Genomic DNA, 14601 nt, shown 5'->3' with positions numbered 1-14601 from the left:
TAAGATTCAGAGATGGTTAGGCAAAAGCCATCCGCTCCAGTCCGCCACCCAAAGAAAGGAGAGTAATGGGGAAGTTGAAGAGTTCGTAGGTACTTTTTCTATAGACAAGGGCGGAAATTACCGAAAAATTGTGCCGAGCAGATGAGCAACAACAATAAACTTGGCTCGAAAATTAAGGCAAGTGGAGTTAAAAGTTAAGCCAACAAATGAAGATGAGGATGGAAATGGAAATGGGAGCGGGAGCGGGAAGCGGGAGCGGGACCGGGAACGGCAGCGGGATAAGATGGGAAGAGGATTGCGGTAGAGCTGGCTCGTGGGTCCGGACGTATGGCCTATACGCATACACTAGCACATGTGTGTGAGCATACGCACACATAGACGGATGTGGACCCAACTTCAAGCGCAATTTTCCGCAACAACAAAAAGTTTAATTGAGGATAAACTTTGCTGCGTTTGCGCTGCTGTTGAAAATCAACCAACGTCGACATGGAAAATTCCCAGCCAGAAAGTACGGGGTGTGCGGAGGAGAGTAGAGCGAGAAATTGCGTGTATGTTTTTCTCTTATCACTTTGGCTGTTTAAGTTTTCGCTTTCTACTTTGCATTACTTTCCCAATTTCCTTTTTTCCTGTCGTTTGCTGCTGTCGGAAAACTTGAAGTTGAAAATTCTGTTAAAAGGGAGCATAGAAATTATTTTAACATTTATTGGTCATTCAATGCGCTTCGCTTCCTTCATTGTTTGCCAAAGCCAAATGAATGGCCAATGCCGATGAAAAGGGAATGAAAAACGATTTGCCATAGGAGCAGGAGCTGGAGCTAGAGCAGGTGACCCCCCATAACCTGGTGACCCACCACCACCACCCAAAACCATTCACCCACCGGTACACCGACTCATGTGCCATAATTCGTTCTAAGAAACGTAGACGGGGCCACTGTGCTGTGGGACAATGGAACACAAATGACCCGAATAAGACCCGACGACGCGACACAAACGATTGACTCTACATGGTCCTTCCAGAAGGGGGAGCACAGAGGTGGGGTTTCGACTTTAGAGCAAAGTGGAGGAAAGAATGATGAAAACTAAAAGTGCCGAGGTTCGCAGTTGAATGCTCTTCCTTCACTTCCATAAAGGATCCTGAGCAGCAGTCCACAGCAGTCTGGCAAATGATAATTCAATTTCAATTGAATGCTCTTCCAAATAAGTAATCTATAAAACAGATTGAATAGAATTTAGATTTTTGCTGTTACTTTTACTTATGCTGCGGGATAAATTTTCCTTTCAGGATACTCTCACTGTCTCTCTGAAAACCAGCCCAATCTTGTGGCCTGAACAAACAATGGGAGCAATTTTTTTTCACCAATTTAAACGATTTTTATTATGGGCTATCAGTCATTGAACACACATGGGACGGTTGGTTGGTTAATTCTACCACAGGGCGGGCGCTGCATAGTTCAGTGGTGCTGGTGCATAGGCCAAGGGAGCCGAGTATTTGGCAATGACAGGTGTACCATAGGGATGGGCGAAGGGAGCAGCGTAGGCAGCTCCAAAGGAAGCGGTATATTGAGCTGCAAAGGGTGCCGGCACTGGACCTGTCACAGTTCGGACAATGGGAGCCGGCAAAGGAGCAGCAGCCAGAGGTGCAGCAAAAGGAGCTGCAACAGTCCTAACGACTGGAACTGGTGCGGGAGCCACGGGGACTTGGGCAATCACTGGAGCCGTCGCAATGCCATTGAAGGTCCTGGCCACCACCTGACTGCTGGCTGCAGTCACAACGGGAGCAGGAGCTGCAAACAGGGGAGCGGCCAGTGGAGCATGGAGTAGTCCCGGCTTGGCGGCCACACAGGCAATCAGAGCGCAGATGACAACGGCCTGTATAAGATATAGAAATTCCATTAGTTAGTCATCAAAAACCTAACAAAAATGTGAATCTTACGTATTTGAACATTGTTGAGGGTACTTTGGTGTATTTTTCTGGGCTGGTTGGGTTTTGTAGGGTGGAGAGCGAAGCGCTGACTGATGACAAGTGGAGGCAGCCACTGGCATATTTATACCAAAACGTGGGCGAGTCGGTGGCTACTTGAAATTCTGGTGGCAACGTGACCATTGGCCCATTATAAGTGTCGGCAAATATTAGTTGGTGGTTGGTGGTTCGTTGGTTTGATTAGGTCTTTGAGGGACAGCATAAAACCCGAAGGGCAGCCAAATATCGTACTTGGACTGATGCAGTCAGTCAGTAAGTCTGGCTTATTTGTATTGGAAGAGCAGGGATTGTGCATTGTTGATTTCAGGGGGAATTTACCGCATTTACCTCATTTGGCTGATGACAGGCATATGAAGAAAAAAGTAGGTTAATCGGAAAGGAAAAATGCTGCTTCCCAGCTGTGGCTTCCTTTGGTTGGGCCTTCTATCTACTCGATATTTATATTCTGCCATCTCTAAAATGTAACAAAATAGTGATAACAATAATTCAAGTGAAAATATCTCACCCATGGACCCTTTGTCTTTGGCCCGAGGCGAACATAGAGGGAGAAAGAGAGAGAGAGAGAGAGAGACCTGTTGGCAGTCCCATGGAACCTGGCCAATTAAGCACTTTGAGCACGTCCCTGGCCACAAACGTTGGTCAGCAGAAAGTACACACACATGGATGACTCTTGGACGGAATTCGACTCTATAGCTGGAGACATTACAATATGGCTTATTTGCACAATTTGGGTCAAGGTTGGATGCGGTTTTAAGGTAGTTGACTGACCTTTTGGGGTTTGTTTAGAAAACGTTACAACAAATAGCTTAATTTAAACCGAAAGTCAATAAAAGAATAGAAAGAAGGTGCTTATTCGGGAAACAGCAATCAGATGGCAACATTTTCTTTGACTGCCACAAGGGTTAGACCCTTGGGAATAAAAATGGTAGAACGCTGCTCTTCTTTTTCATTGGAAATTTCAATTTGTTTCATATTTCATTAAATCAAATAATGATTAATCGAGAATGATGCTAAAAATCACGTTTTTTAATGGTGGCATTACCATTCTGTCGTTACGTTACAATTGTAGGATAAAATGTAAAAAACAACATAATGAAAAAATCAAATTTGGAAAGGGTTTTATTTATGTTTGCATGGTATTAAATAACTCAATATTCGGCAAAAAAAAGGACCACAATCGAATGTACGGGCTTAAAGATATAAGCCATAATATGAGCTGACGCTACGTTACCAAATTGCAAAGCTCTGCGAAGTGAGTCGGACATAACATTTTTGTACTAATATATAAAATATTTACTGCTCATTTTCCAAGCTATTATATGGAAAAACCTGTTTTTTTCTATCTTATCAGCGGAGGCATCTGACGAATGTTACTGGCGTTGAGCTCGAAAATTCCTGGGTAATAAAGGTACACAAATATACCGCTAGGATTTTTTGATATAGTTCAATATTTTAGAGATATTTTGTGGTGGAACTTTAATAAAGATTCATCTTGATTCCCTGACTTGGCTTCACCTTTAACTGTAAATTCTTTACTTTGTCTATTTGTTGCACTTCATAAACGCGTAGATATGCACAGATATAGCCACGCAACTAAAACAGCGCACTTATTACAGCTAGCCGTAGAGGCGTGCGCTCTGAATGCTAATTTCCTGCGGGCCCTTCGTCACGTTCGCTTGACGATTTGCTATAAAAATAAATCGAATACGATGGCCGGGCATCAAACACATTTTCGCTCTTCAAGCAACCACAAACGCAAGCCGAAGAATTACTATGTTCAAATACGTAAGTGGTGTAGAGCATTCTCCTGGACATTAGAACATCATCTTATTCCGTCTTACTAGGTGGCTGTCGTTTTTGCTCTGGTCGCCTGCGTTGCCGGCAAGCCAGGAGTGCTCCTCCCGGCTCCACTGTCCGCTGTGCCCGCCCCACTGCTTGCTGCGCCTGCTCCCGTTGTAACCGCCACCAGCAGCCAGGTGGTGGCCAGGAACTTCAATGGCATTGCTGCGGCTCCCGTGATTGCCCCTCTGCCGGTTGCAGCTCCAGTTCCGATTGCCACTCGCCTCATCTCGCCCATTGGGGCTCCTCTGATTGCCAAGTATGCTGCCACTGCTCCATTGCCCTACACAACACCCTTGGGCTATGCCGCAGCCCCTCAACCAATTTTTTTTTAAGGCGTTCCTCTGTGATAATTTAATAATATTTTTAAAGTAAATATAAAACTCTATAGGAATCAAAACTGATTTGAATTCATCTTGCGCCAACTGCGCTGGCGACGTGGAGTCGTCAGAGTATCCCTCGACCTAATAATAATTCCCAGCAAAAGAGGAAAGGCCCACCACCGCCTTCATCCAATTGCTGATTTCTAGACATTTTTCGCCAGTGAAGATCATTTTACACGGCGCGACTGTCACATTTTGGTATTAAAAAGCTCATGACCACGGGCGAATGAAGAAGTTTGCTCGCTTCCTTTTGGCATGCAATGGGTCAGAGACCAGAAAATGAATTATCTTATCCTATTTCCAAGGTCACAGGTCACCCTTCGACCTTGACATTATTGCAAGTTGTGTAAAAAGCTGACCAAATAAAATTACACCGAAAAACAAATCAATTTCGGACAATTGAATGTAACGAACAATGGACACCAGCTGCCGACAATGATTTTTATGTCATTTACGTGACATGCATTAGATATTCTTCGAAAGAGACAGCATCTTGTAGGGCCTTTGTTTAAGTGCTACCGTTAAATCCAATTAGTAAAGACTGAAGTCCTTCCCAAAAAGTAGCAAAGTCGAAGTTTCTTAAATTCTGATTTCGTTTATTGAAAGGTTCTTAAAAAAGGACCGGGGCGTTATAGGCCAGAGGAGCTGAGTAACTCAGAGGACTGGCCAGAGACGATGAGTAGGCTAGGGGAGCCGAGTGGTAGGCCAGAGGAGTGGCCAGAGGGGCAGCGGCATACTTGGCGAGCACTGGAGCAGCCAAAGGAGCAGCAACTGGAGCGATCACGGGAGCAGCAGCAACTCCATTGTAGTTCCTTGCAAACACCTGGCTACTGGTGGCGGTGACAACAGGAGCTGGTGCAGCAACGACAGCGGCAGGAAAGGCGTTGTAGGCCAGAGGAGCAGCAAGGAAGCCGGGCTTGGCAGAAGCGCAGGCCAGGATGGCGAGGATGACGGCAGCCTGTATGTGGAAGAGAAAGACGTTGCTCAATGTCGGCTCATCCAGCATTCTTTCAAGAAAAGCTTACGTATTTGAACATCTTGGTCTTGCTTCTTCGAGGGATGATTGCGTTTGATACTGTCACTGCCGTTAGCTCTGCTTATTTATACCCAAAGTCTGTCTGCAGCTTTGACTTATGTCCACAACGAGTACGAGTACCAGTAAGCTCATGTGGTTCATTTAAATGCCACGCCTGGCCCGCTTCACTTGCACTTTGTGGTGTTTATGGTGTTTCCCCCTCTTGAATGTACAGCGCTTCGGATTGGCCACTAAATGCGAGGTCGAAGTCGGAGTTTGAGTCAGGCGGAGTCCCGTCTTGTATCCATGGTATAAATACCGCCCGGAATGGTGCTAGGCGACATCAGACAAGTTCAAGTTCCCGAGCTGCTCACAACAACCCAACAAAATGTTCAAATTCGTGAGTATGCAATTTGAAAGACTAAGAGTCCGTTACCTAATCGATTTCCATCCGCAGGCTGCTGTCATCCTCGCCGTCCTGGCCTGTGCCTCTGCGAAGCCCGGCTTCCTGAGTGCTCCTCTGGCGTACACTGCGCCTGCCGCCATCGTAGCTGCTCCTGCTCCTGTTGTCACCGCCACCAGTAGCCAGGTGTTTGCAAGGAATTACAATGGAATCGCTGCTGCTCCCGTGATCGCTCCAGTTGCTGCTCCTTTGGCCGCTCCAGTGATCGCCAAGTATGCCGCTGCCCCTCTGGCCACTCCTTTGGCCTACCACTCGGCTCCCCTAGCCTACTCATCGTCTCTGGCCAGTCCTCTGGGTTACTCAGCCCCTCTGACCTATAATACCTATAGTGCCTTTCCTGCCCCCGCACCGGTCCTGTTTTAAGAACCTTTCAATAAACGAAATCCGAATTTAAGAAACTTTGACTTTGCTGCTTTTTGAAAGGACTGCAATCTGTACTAATTGGACTCTAATGTGGAATTTAAACAAAGGCCCTAAGACCCATGGACCTCAAATAAGAGTTATAAAAGCAAGTTGAAATAAATCAATCAATTGGAGGGAAATATGTTACGGAAACATGGAGTGAACCAAAATTGCTATTTTAACTGTACCTAGCGATACCAGACAAACACTTCACTTTGCTATTTATATGATATAATTCATTTTTAATTTTTTTTTTTTTAAGCTTGTATTTAAAACTATCGGTAACGTAGGGAGTACATATGTAATTTATACAATATATTTTATGTAGTTTTGTAACGTTTTTTGCCTAGAACAATTTCAAACCGTTTGGCAGAGTTTAGTACATTAATTTTTGTTATTTTTTTCTTTACATTTATATTGTTATATCTCTCTTCTTCTCAGAGTGCGCACACTGCACGAGGAAAGGTGTATGAGAGAGAGAGGGAGAGCGCATGCAAGGGATTGGTAGCCACTGCAATTTTATTTGGTTCTTCTGGTTATAAAAATCCGATGCTACCGATCTTATCCAATCTGGTAATTCTCTCTGAATTATCTGAAAGGACGGAGGGCGGACGAAAATGCTTCCTTCTGGGTGTTACACACATTCGTTGCCACCACAAATCTTATATACCCCTAAACTCGTTGAGTATCGGGTAGTAGTATTTATTGGCAAAGTAATTACCAATCCAAAATACCAAACATAAAATACTACAAAATAAATAAAATAATACATTCAATACTTCAGGCGATTTTTACAAAATATGGCTAGAGGTCACGATGACAGTGAAAGCAATGAAAACCCCCACACAGTACGCAGAAAGCGTACAGACTTTAAGGCCCAACGAATTTCCACTTCAGCCATCTATGTATTTGGATCCAAGGATACGGCGGGTTTTACTTCAAAATCGAACTCAATTGATATGTGCAAGAAATCATTTCAATAAATTTTGTAGACAAATGAAAGGTGTTGCAAAAAAAGTAAGTACGTGTGGAAGTTTCTTAAATTCGGATTTCGTTTATTGAAAGGTTCTTACAAAAGGACCGGTGCGGGGGCAGGAAGGGCGCCATAGGTGTTATAGGTCAGAGGAGCTGAGTAACCCAGAGGACTAGCCAGAGGAGCTGAGTAAGCAAGGGGAGTCGAGTGGTAGGCCAAAGGACTGGCCAGAGGGGCAGCGGCATACTTGGCGATCACTGGAGCGGCCAAAGGAGCAGCAACTGGAGCGATCACGGGAGCAGCAGCGATTCCATTGTAATTCCTTGCAAACACCTGGCTACTGGTGGCGGTGACAACAGGAGCAGGAGCAGCTACGATGGCGGCAGGTGCAGTGTACGCCAGAGGAGCACTCAGGAAGCCGGGCTTCGCAGAGGCACAGGCCAGGACGGCGAGGATGACAGCAGCCTGCGGATGGAAATCGATTAGGTAACGGACTCTTAGTCTTTCAAATTGCATACTCACGAATTTGAACATTTTGTTGGGTTGTTGTGAGCAGCTCGGGAACTTGAACTTGTCTGATGTCGCCTAGCACCATTCCGGGCGGTATTTATACCATGGATACAAGACGGGACTCCGCCTGACTCAAACTCCGACTTCGACCTCGCATTTAGTGGCCAATCCGAAGCGCTGTACATTCAAGAGGGGGAAACACCATAAACACCACAAAGTGCAAGTGAAGCGGGCCAGGCGTGGCATTTAAATGAACCACATGAGCTTACTGGTACTCGTACTCGTTGTGGACATAAGTCAAAGCTGCAGACAGACTTTGGGTATAAATAAGCAGAGCTAACGGCAGTGACAGTATCAAACGCAATCATCCCTCGAAGAAGCAAGACCAAGATGTTCAAATACGTAAGCTTTTCTTGAAAGAATGCTGGATGAGCCGACATTGAGCAACGTCTTTCTCTTCCACATACAGGCTGCCGTCATCCTCGCCATCCTGGCCTGCGCTTCTGCCAAGCCCGGCTTCCTTGCTGCTCCTCTGGCCTACAACGCCTTTCCTGCCGCTGTCGTTGCTGCACCAGCTCCTGTTGTCACCGCCACCAGTAGCCAGGTGTTTGCCCGGAACTACAATGGAGTTGCTGCTGCTCCCGTGATCGCTCCAGTTGCTGCTCCTTTGGCTGCTCCAGTGCTCGCCAAGTATGCCGCTGCTCCTTTGGCTGCTCCTTTGGCCGCTTCTTTGGCCGCTCCTTTGGCCTCTCCTTTGGCCTACCACTCAGCTCCCCTTGCGTACTCAGCGCCTCTGGCTAGTCCTCTGGGTTACTCATCCCCTTTGGTCCATAACACCTATAACGCCTTTTCTGCCCCCGCACCGGTTCTGTTGTAAGAATCTAGAATAAACAATACAAATCGTTGAATCCATAATTACCAGCTTTTCACAGGGCGGGGACATTCTTAAGTGAATCATCAGCTGTCTAGGGTGAATCGCAAACAAGACGGGAGCCACTGTCCATATGCACGGCACTCCGTTTTCCCCGTGTGCATGCAGCTCACGTAGCCAGCGGACGAGTTATTAGTCACTGGTGGTCGCCGCTGGATGCGTGACGTTCAAGAGTGCCCAAAGAGTTTCGTTTGTCAGGTTGTTTTTTGCACGAACGTTTAATTGGGCCAAGGTCGCAGGGCCGCAAATGGTTTTTAAAGTCCAATGAACTTTCTAAAGCTTCATGCCTGTTCGTAGTGAAATATTGAACAAGGGCCCATTGACACCGATTTCAACTGCACTGTCGGCAGCGACGAAAATAGATGACTTCCACAAATTAATTAACCAGGGGGATATTTTGTCAATTCAATCGGAGTGCGAGGCTGTAATTGAATTTTTATTAGCACCGATAGCAATTATGATTTTAACAATGAGAAAAATATATATAAAAGATAAGATGCACAAATTCGAGGAAGAGTATTATCTGCGGAGATATATGATCTTATATAGTATGCTATATAGTATATACGATGACGTTTCTGGAGTCGAAAATACTTTTATTCAGTGGCCTGCAATAAGTCCGGATTTAAGTCCCATTTGAATCCAACTCCCTTTGGAGTACAATTCCAGCCCTTACAGCGTTTAAAAAAGGCAACTGTCCATGAATGACGGCTGAATTTGGTAGGACTACAGACCGACAACATTATATGCCACCAAAAATAAAAAACCGGTATTTAAAAAGCAAATTATATTTCAAATCTCCTTAAGAAACTAAAGGTAAGAAACACTTAGGTACAAGGGAAAGGAAAAATTTGACATTGAGGCAAGGAATGCTCCTTACGATTGTGCACTTAGAGATGTGTACCTGAACAAAGAAAATTCCGAAAAGGAGAAGCAGTCGTTGATTGAACGGGACTGCATCGACGAGGTTTGGCCAGGCCAGTTTGCTGCGAGTGGGCGAAAAATAAGGCTCTTCGCTGCTTGATGGCTATCAAAGTCCCCAACGGCATTCATCGAACTGAATATGAAAACCTAAACAATGAATTGTCTGATCTTCTTTCTAAGGTCACAGGTAACCCTTCGACCTTGACATTATTGTAGCAGCTTACCGAAAGCTGACCAAATAAAATTACACCAAAAAACAAATCAATTTCGTACAATTGAATCTAACGAACAATGGACACCAGCTGCGGTCTATGCTGAAAATAATTTGTATATCATTTACGTGACTTGCATTGGATAAAATTCGAGCTGTAGAGCGTTTTTAAGGCCTTTGTTTAAGTGCTACCGTTAAATCCAATTAGTAAAGACTGAAGTCCTTCCCAAAAAGTAGCAAAGTCGAAGTTTCTTAAATTCTGATTTCGTTTATTGAAAGGTTCTTAAAAAAGGACCGGGGCGTTATAGGCCAGAGGAGCTGAGTAACTCAGAGGACTGGCCAGAGACGATGAGTAGGCTAGGGGAGCCGAGTGGTAGGCCAGAGGAGTGGCCAGAGGGGCAGCGGCATACTTGGCGAGCACTGGAGCAGCCAAAGGAGCAGCAACTGGAGCGATCACGGGAGCAGCAGCAACTCCATTGTAGTTCCTTGCAAACACCTGGCTACTGGTGGCGGTGACAACAGGAGCTGGTGCAGCAACGACAGCGGCAGGAAAGGCGTTGTAGGCCAGAGGAGCAGCAAGGAAGCCGGGCTTGGCAGAAGCGCAGGCCAGGATGGCGAGGATGACGGCAGCCTGTATGTGGAAGAGAAAGACGTTGCTCAATGTCGGCTCATCCAGCATTCTTTCAAGAAAAGCTTACGTATTTGAACATCTTGGTCTTGCTTCTTCGAGGGATGATTGCGTTTGATACTGTCACTGCCGTTAGCTCTGCTTATTTATACCCAAAGTCTGTCTGCAGCTTTGACTTATGTCCACAACGAGTACGAGTACCAGTAAGCTCATGTGGTTCATTTAAATGCCACGCCTGGCCCGCTTCACTTGCACTTTGTGGTGTTTATGGTGTTTCCCCCTCTTGAATGTACAGCGCTTCGGATTGGCCACTAAATGCGAGGTCGAAGTCGGAGTTTGAGTCAGGCGGAGTCCCGTCTTGTATCCATGGTATAAATACCGCCCGGAATGGTGCTAGGCGACATCAGACAAGTTCAAGTTCCCGAGCTGCTCACAACAACCCAACAAAATGTTCAAATTCGTGAGTATGCAATTTGAAAGACTAAGAGTCCGTTACCTAATCGATTTCCATCCGCAGGCTGCTGTCATCCTCGCCGTCCTGGCCTGTGCCTCTGCGAAGCCCGGCTTCCTGAGTGCTCCTCTGGCGTACACTGCGCCTGCCGCCATCGTAGCTGCTCCTGCTCCTGTTGTCACCGCCACCAGTAGCCAGGTGTTTGCAAGGAATTACAATGGAATCGCTGCTGCTCCCGTGATCGCTCCAGTTGCTGCTCCTTTGGCCGCTCCAGTGATCGCCAAGTATGCCGCTGCCCCTCTGGCCACTCCTCTGGCCTACCACTCGGCTCCCCTAGCCTACTCATCGTCTCTGGCCAGTCCTCTGAGTTACTCAGCTCCTCTGGCCTATAACGCCCCGGTCCTTTTTTAAGAACCTTTCAATAAACGAAATCAGAATTTAAGAAACTTCGACTTTGCTACTTTTTGGGAAGGACTTCAGTCTTTACTAATTGGATTTAACGGTAGCACTTAAACAAAGGCCTTAAAAACGCTCTACAGCTCGAATTTTATCCAATGCAAGTCACGTAAATGATATACAAATTATTTTCAGCATAGACCGCAGCTGGTGTCCATTGTTCGTTAGATTCAATTGTACGAAATTGATTTGTTTTTTGGTGTAATTTTATTTGGTCAGCTTTCGGTAAGCTGCTACAATAATGTCAAGGTCGAAGGGTTACCTGTGACCTTAGAAAGAAGATCAGACAATTCATTGTTTAGGTTTTCATATTCAGTTCGATGAATGCCGTTGGGGACTTTGATAGCCATCAAGCAGCGAAGAGCCTTATTTTTCGCCCACTCGCAGCAAACTGGCCTGGCCAAACCTCGTCGATGCAGTCCCGTTCAATCAACGACTGCTTCTCCTTTTCGGAATTTTCTTTGTTCAGGTACACATCTCTAAGTGCACAATCGTAAGGAGCATTCCTTGCCTCAATGTCAAATTTTTCCTTTCCCTTGTACCTAAGTGTTTCTTACCTTTAGTTTCTTAAGGAGATTTGAAATATAATTTGCTTTTTAAATACCGGTTTTTTATTTTTGGTGGCATATAATGTTGTCGGTCTGTAGTCCTACCAAATTCAGCCGTCATTCATGGACAGTTGCCTTTTTTAAACGCTGTAAGGGCTGGAATTGTACTCCAAAGGGAGTTGGATTCAAATGGGACTTAAATCCGGACTTATTGCAGGCCACTGAATAAAAGTATTTTCGACTCCAGAAACGTCATCGTATATACTATATAGCATACTATATAAGATCATATATCTCCGCAGATAATACTCTTCCTCGAATTTGTGCATCTTATCTTTTATATATATTTTTCTCATTGTTAAAATCATAATTGCTATCGGTGCTAATAAAAATTCAATTACAGCCTCGCACTCCGATTGAATTGACAAAATATCCCCCTGGTTAATTAATTTGTGGAAGTCATCTATTTTCGTCGCTGCCGACAGTGCAGTTGAAATCGGTGTCAATGGGCCCTTGTTCAATATTTCACTACGAACAGGCATGAAGCTTTAGAAAGTTCATTGGACTTTAAAAACCATTTGCGGCCCTGCGACCTTGGCCCAATTAAACGTTCGTGCAAAAAACAACCTGACAAACGAAACTCTTTGGGCACTCTTGAACGTCACGCATCCAGCGGCGACCACCAGTGACTAATAACTCGTCCGCTGGCTACGTGAGCTGCATGCACACGGGGAAAACGGAGTGCCGTGCATATGGACAGTGGCTCCCGTCTTGTTTGCGATTCACCCTAGACAGCTGATGATTCACTTAAGAATGTCCCCGCCCTGTGAAAAGCTGGTAATTATGGATTCAACGATTTGTATTGTTTATTCTAGATTCTTACAACAGAACCGGTGCGGGGGCAGAAAAGGCGTTATAGGTGTTATGGACCAAAGGGGATGAGTAACCCAGAGGACTAGCCAGAGGAGCTGAGTACGCAAGGGGAGCTGAGTGGTAGGCCAAAGGAGCGGCCAAAGGAGCGGCCAAAGGAGCAGCCAAAGGAGCAGCGGCATACTTGGCGAGCACTGGAGCAGCCAAAGGAGCAGCAACTGGAGCGATCACGGGAGCAGCAGCAACTCCATTGTAGTTCCTTGCAAACACCTGGCTACTGGTGGCGGTCACAACAGGAGCTGGTGCAGCAACGACAGCGGCAGGAAAGGCGTTGTAGGCCAGAGGAGTAGCAAGGAAGCCGGGCTTGGCAGAAGCGCAGGCCAGGATGGCGAAGATGACGGCAGCCTGTATGTGGAAGAGAAAGACGTTGCTCAATGTCGGCTCATCCAGCATTCTTTCAAGAAAAGCTTACGTATTTGAACATCTTGGTCTTGCTTCTTCGAGGGATGATTGCGTTTGATACTGTCACTGCCGTTAGCTCTGCTTATTTATACCCAAAGTCTGTCTGCAGCTTTGACTTATGTCCACAACGAGTACGAGTACCAGTAAGCTCATGTGGTTCATTTAAATGCCACGCCTGGCCCGCTACACTTGCACTTTGTGGTGTTTATGGTGTTTCCCCCTCTTGAATGTACAGCGCTTCGGATTGGCCACTAAATGCGAGGTCGAAGTCGGAGTTTGAGTCAGGCGGAGTCCCGTCTTGTATCCATGGTATAAATACCGCCCGGAATGGTGCTAGGCGACATCAGACAAGTTCAAGTTCCCGAGCTGCTCACAACAACCCAACAAAATGTTCAAATTCGTGAGTATGCAATTTGAAAGACTAAGAGTCCGTTACCTAATCGATTTCCATCCGCAGGCTGCTGTCATCTTCGCCGTCCTGGCCTGTGCCTCTGCGAAGCCCGGCTTCCTGAGTGCTCCTCTGGCGTACACTGCGCCTGCCGCCATCGTAGCTGCTCCTGCTCCTGTTGTCACCGCCACCAGTAGCCAGGTGTTTGCAAGGAACTACAATGGAATCGCTGCTGCTCCCGTGATCGCTCCAGTTGCTGCTCCTTTGGCTGCTCCAGTGCTCGCCAAGTATGCCGCTGCCCCTCTGGCCAATCCTTTGGCCTACCGCTCGGTTCCCCTTGCTTACTCCGCGCCTCTCTTCCTGTAAAACTGCACATTACGTCTTGAATAAACGTCTCTCGGTAACTGATTAGCGCCTGAACTGCCAACGCTTCTTGTTTCCGCTTTCCTCCGCCCCACACACACATGTACGTGATCCCGTTCTGGTTATTTGTTAGCTTCCGCTTATCTGAAATGCTTTCAGGGCGTATTTCATGCATAGATGCACAATTTAAATGGCCATTTTGGGTTCGCGCGCACAGATAAAAGGGTGAGCTGCTTACCAGCGGCTGCCAAATGCCAAAGAGGAGCCGAAGCAATCCCTGGCATATGTTATCGCCTTCGACAGGCACATTCTCGTATGCCACTGTGGGCGATGGGATTTTCTTGGTGGCAGGTTTTTCCCGCACTTGGATCGCCTTTAATTTGATAAGTCGCAAGTTTTCGCGGGGCTTGTGATTACAGAAACCGAAAATTACAAATAAGAAGACAGAAGTCGCTGCATAATTAGTTTACCTCGACAAAAATAACAGTAACTGAATACAAAAAAAAGTACCTTAAGGGACAAAGCGACGTCCAAATAATTAAAACTTTACTCTTGCCCAGCGTCCACTCCCAATTTTTTTGTTGGCAGGTTTTTTTCCCATTTTGTAATTGCTGTTAATGGCCAAAACAAGCAACACAACGAGGCACACAACGAGTCCATGGAAAGTGGGAGCGAGTGGGTACTCGTACAGTACAGCGAAATTCTCCCAGCACTACAAGAATTGTGCATTAAAAAATCGCGCGCTTGTTGGGACAGAACCAAAAAAGCCGACAAGGAACGCAAATGAAGTTCCTCCGGCCAAAC

At 46.1% G+C, this 14601-nt stretch overlaps 10 protein-coding genes across 10 annotated transcripts; 5 read left to right on the top strand and 5 right to left on the bottom strand.

Annotated features, from left to right (window-relative positions):
- Nucleotides 1-1408: 1408 nt before the first annotated feature.
- On the bottom strand, nt 1409-2037 carry LOC6900255 (cyclin-dependent kinase inhibitor 1C). The gene is made up of 2 exons (XM_002135548.3): nt 1933-2037; nt 1409-1868 (listed from the first exon to the last, which is right to left on the bottom strand). The coding sequence occupies exons 1-2, from the start codon at nt 1942-1944 to the stop codon at nt 1425-1427; spliced, it is 456 nt and encodes a 151-aa protein (XP_002135584.2). The 5' UTR covers nt 1945-2037; the 3' UTR covers nt 1409-1424.
- A 1636-nt stretch (nt 2038-3673) lies between these two features.
- LOC6900256 (cyclin-dependent kinase inhibitor 1C-like) lies at nt 3674-4214 on the top strand. The gene is made up of 2 exons (XM_015188543.2): nt 3674-3765; nt 3825-4214. The coding sequence occupies exons 1-2, from the start codon at nt 3754-3756 to the stop codon at nt 4152-4154; spliced, it is 342 nt and encodes a 113-aa protein (XP_015044029.1). The 5' UTR covers nt 3674-3753; the 3' UTR covers nt 4155-4214.
- Nucleotides 4215-4777: 563 nt separating this feature from the next.
- On the bottom strand, nt 4778-5383 carry LOC6900257 (cuticle protein 38-like). The gene is made up of 2 exons (XM_033383815.1): nt 5228-5383; nt 4778-5160 (listed from the first exon to the last, which is right to left on the bottom strand). Exons 1-2 carry the CDS (start codon nt 5237-5239, stop codon nt 4813-4815), a joined length of 360 nt encoding a protein of 119 aa, XP_033239706.1. The 5' UTR covers nt 5240-5383; the 3' UTR covers nt 4778-4812.
- Nucleotides 5384-5516: 133 nt separating this feature from the next.
- On the top strand, nt 5517-6078 carry LOC117183194 (cuticle protein 38-like). Its single transcript, XM_033383813.1, has 2 exons — nt 5517-5617; nt 5675-6078. Exons 1-2 carry the CDS (start codon nt 5606-5608, stop codon nt 6041-6043), a joined length of 381 nt encoding a protein of 126 aa, XP_033239704.1. The 5' UTR covers nt 5517-5605; the 3' UTR covers nt 6044-6078.
- Nucleotides 6079-7116: 1038 nt separating this feature from the next.
- LOC6900258 (cuticle protein 16.5-like) lies at nt 7117-7678 on the bottom strand. Its single transcript, XM_002135551.3, has 2 exons — nt 7578-7678; nt 7117-7520 (listed from the first exon to the last, which is right to left on the bottom strand). The coding sequence occupies exons 1-2, from the start codon at nt 7587-7589 to the stop codon at nt 7152-7154; spliced, it is 381 nt and encodes a 126-aa protein (XP_002135587.2). The 5' UTR covers nt 7590-7678; the 3' UTR covers nt 7117-7151.
- A 133-nt stretch (nt 7679-7811) lies between these two features.
- Nucleotides 7812-8480, top strand: LOC26532152 (glutaconyl-CoA decarboxylase subunit gamma-like). The gene is made up of 2 exons (XM_033383812.1): nt 7812-7967; nt 8035-8480. The coding sequence occupies exons 1-2, from the start codon at nt 7956-7958 to the stop codon at nt 8440-8442; spliced, it is 420 nt and encodes a 139-aa protein (XP_033239703.1). The 5' UTR covers nt 7812-7955; the 3' UTR covers nt 8443-8480.
- A 1399-nt stretch (nt 8481-9879) lies between these two features.
- Nucleotides 9880-10485, bottom strand: LOC117184834 (cuticle protein 38-like). Its single transcript, XM_033383814.1, has 2 exons — nt 10330-10485; nt 9880-10262 (listed from the first exon to the last, which is right to left on the bottom strand). The coding sequence occupies exons 1-2, from the start codon at nt 10339-10341 to the stop codon at nt 9915-9917; spliced, it is 360 nt and encodes a 119-aa protein (XP_033239705.1). The 5' UTR covers nt 10342-10485; the 3' UTR covers nt 9880-9914.
- Nucleotides 10486-10618: 133 nt separating this feature from the next.
- On the top strand, nt 10619-11156 carry LOC117184835 (cuticle protein 38-like). Its single transcript, XM_033383816.1, has 2 exons — nt 10619-10719; nt 10777-11156. The coding sequence occupies exons 1-2, from the start codon at nt 10708-10710 to the stop codon at nt 11119-11121; spliced, it is 357 nt and encodes a 118-aa protein (XP_033239707.1). The 5' UTR covers nt 10619-10707; the 3' UTR covers nt 11122-11156.
- A 1399-nt stretch (nt 11157-12555) lies between these two features.
- Nucleotides 12556-13224, bottom strand: LOC6900259 (cuticle protein 16.5-like). Its single transcript, XM_002135552.3, has 2 exons — nt 13057-13224; nt 12556-12989 (listed from the first exon to the last, which is right to left on the bottom strand). The coding sequence occupies exons 1-2, from the start codon at nt 13066-13068 to the stop codon at nt 12594-12596; spliced, it is 408 nt and encodes a 135-aa protein (XP_002135588.3). The 5' UTR covers nt 13069-13224; the 3' UTR covers nt 12556-12593.
- Nucleotides 13225-13363: 139 nt separating this feature from the next.
- On the top strand, nt 13364-13861 carry LOC26533203 (uncharacterized). Its single transcript, XM_015188545.2, has 2 exons — nt 13364-13446; nt 13504-13861. The coding sequence occupies exons 1-2, from the start codon at nt 13435-13437 to the stop codon at nt 13798-13800; spliced, it is 309 nt and encodes a 102-aa protein (XP_015044031.2). The 5' UTR covers nt 13364-13434; the 3' UTR covers nt 13801-13861.
- The last annotated feature ends 740 nt before the right edge of the window (nt 13862-14601 follow it).

Source organism: Drosophila pseudoobscura, chromosome X, assembly GCF_009870125.1.
Source record: "Drosophila pseudoobscura strain MV-25-SWS-2005 chromosome X, UCI_Dpse_MV25, whole genome shotgun sequence".
Lineage (NCBI taxonomy): Eukaryota > Metazoa > Arthropoda > Insecta > Diptera > Drosophilidae > Drosophila > Drosophila pseudoobscura.
The sequence above is the reverse complement of the archived record's forward strand: the minus strand, read 5'-3'. Positions and strand labels throughout refer to the sequence as shown.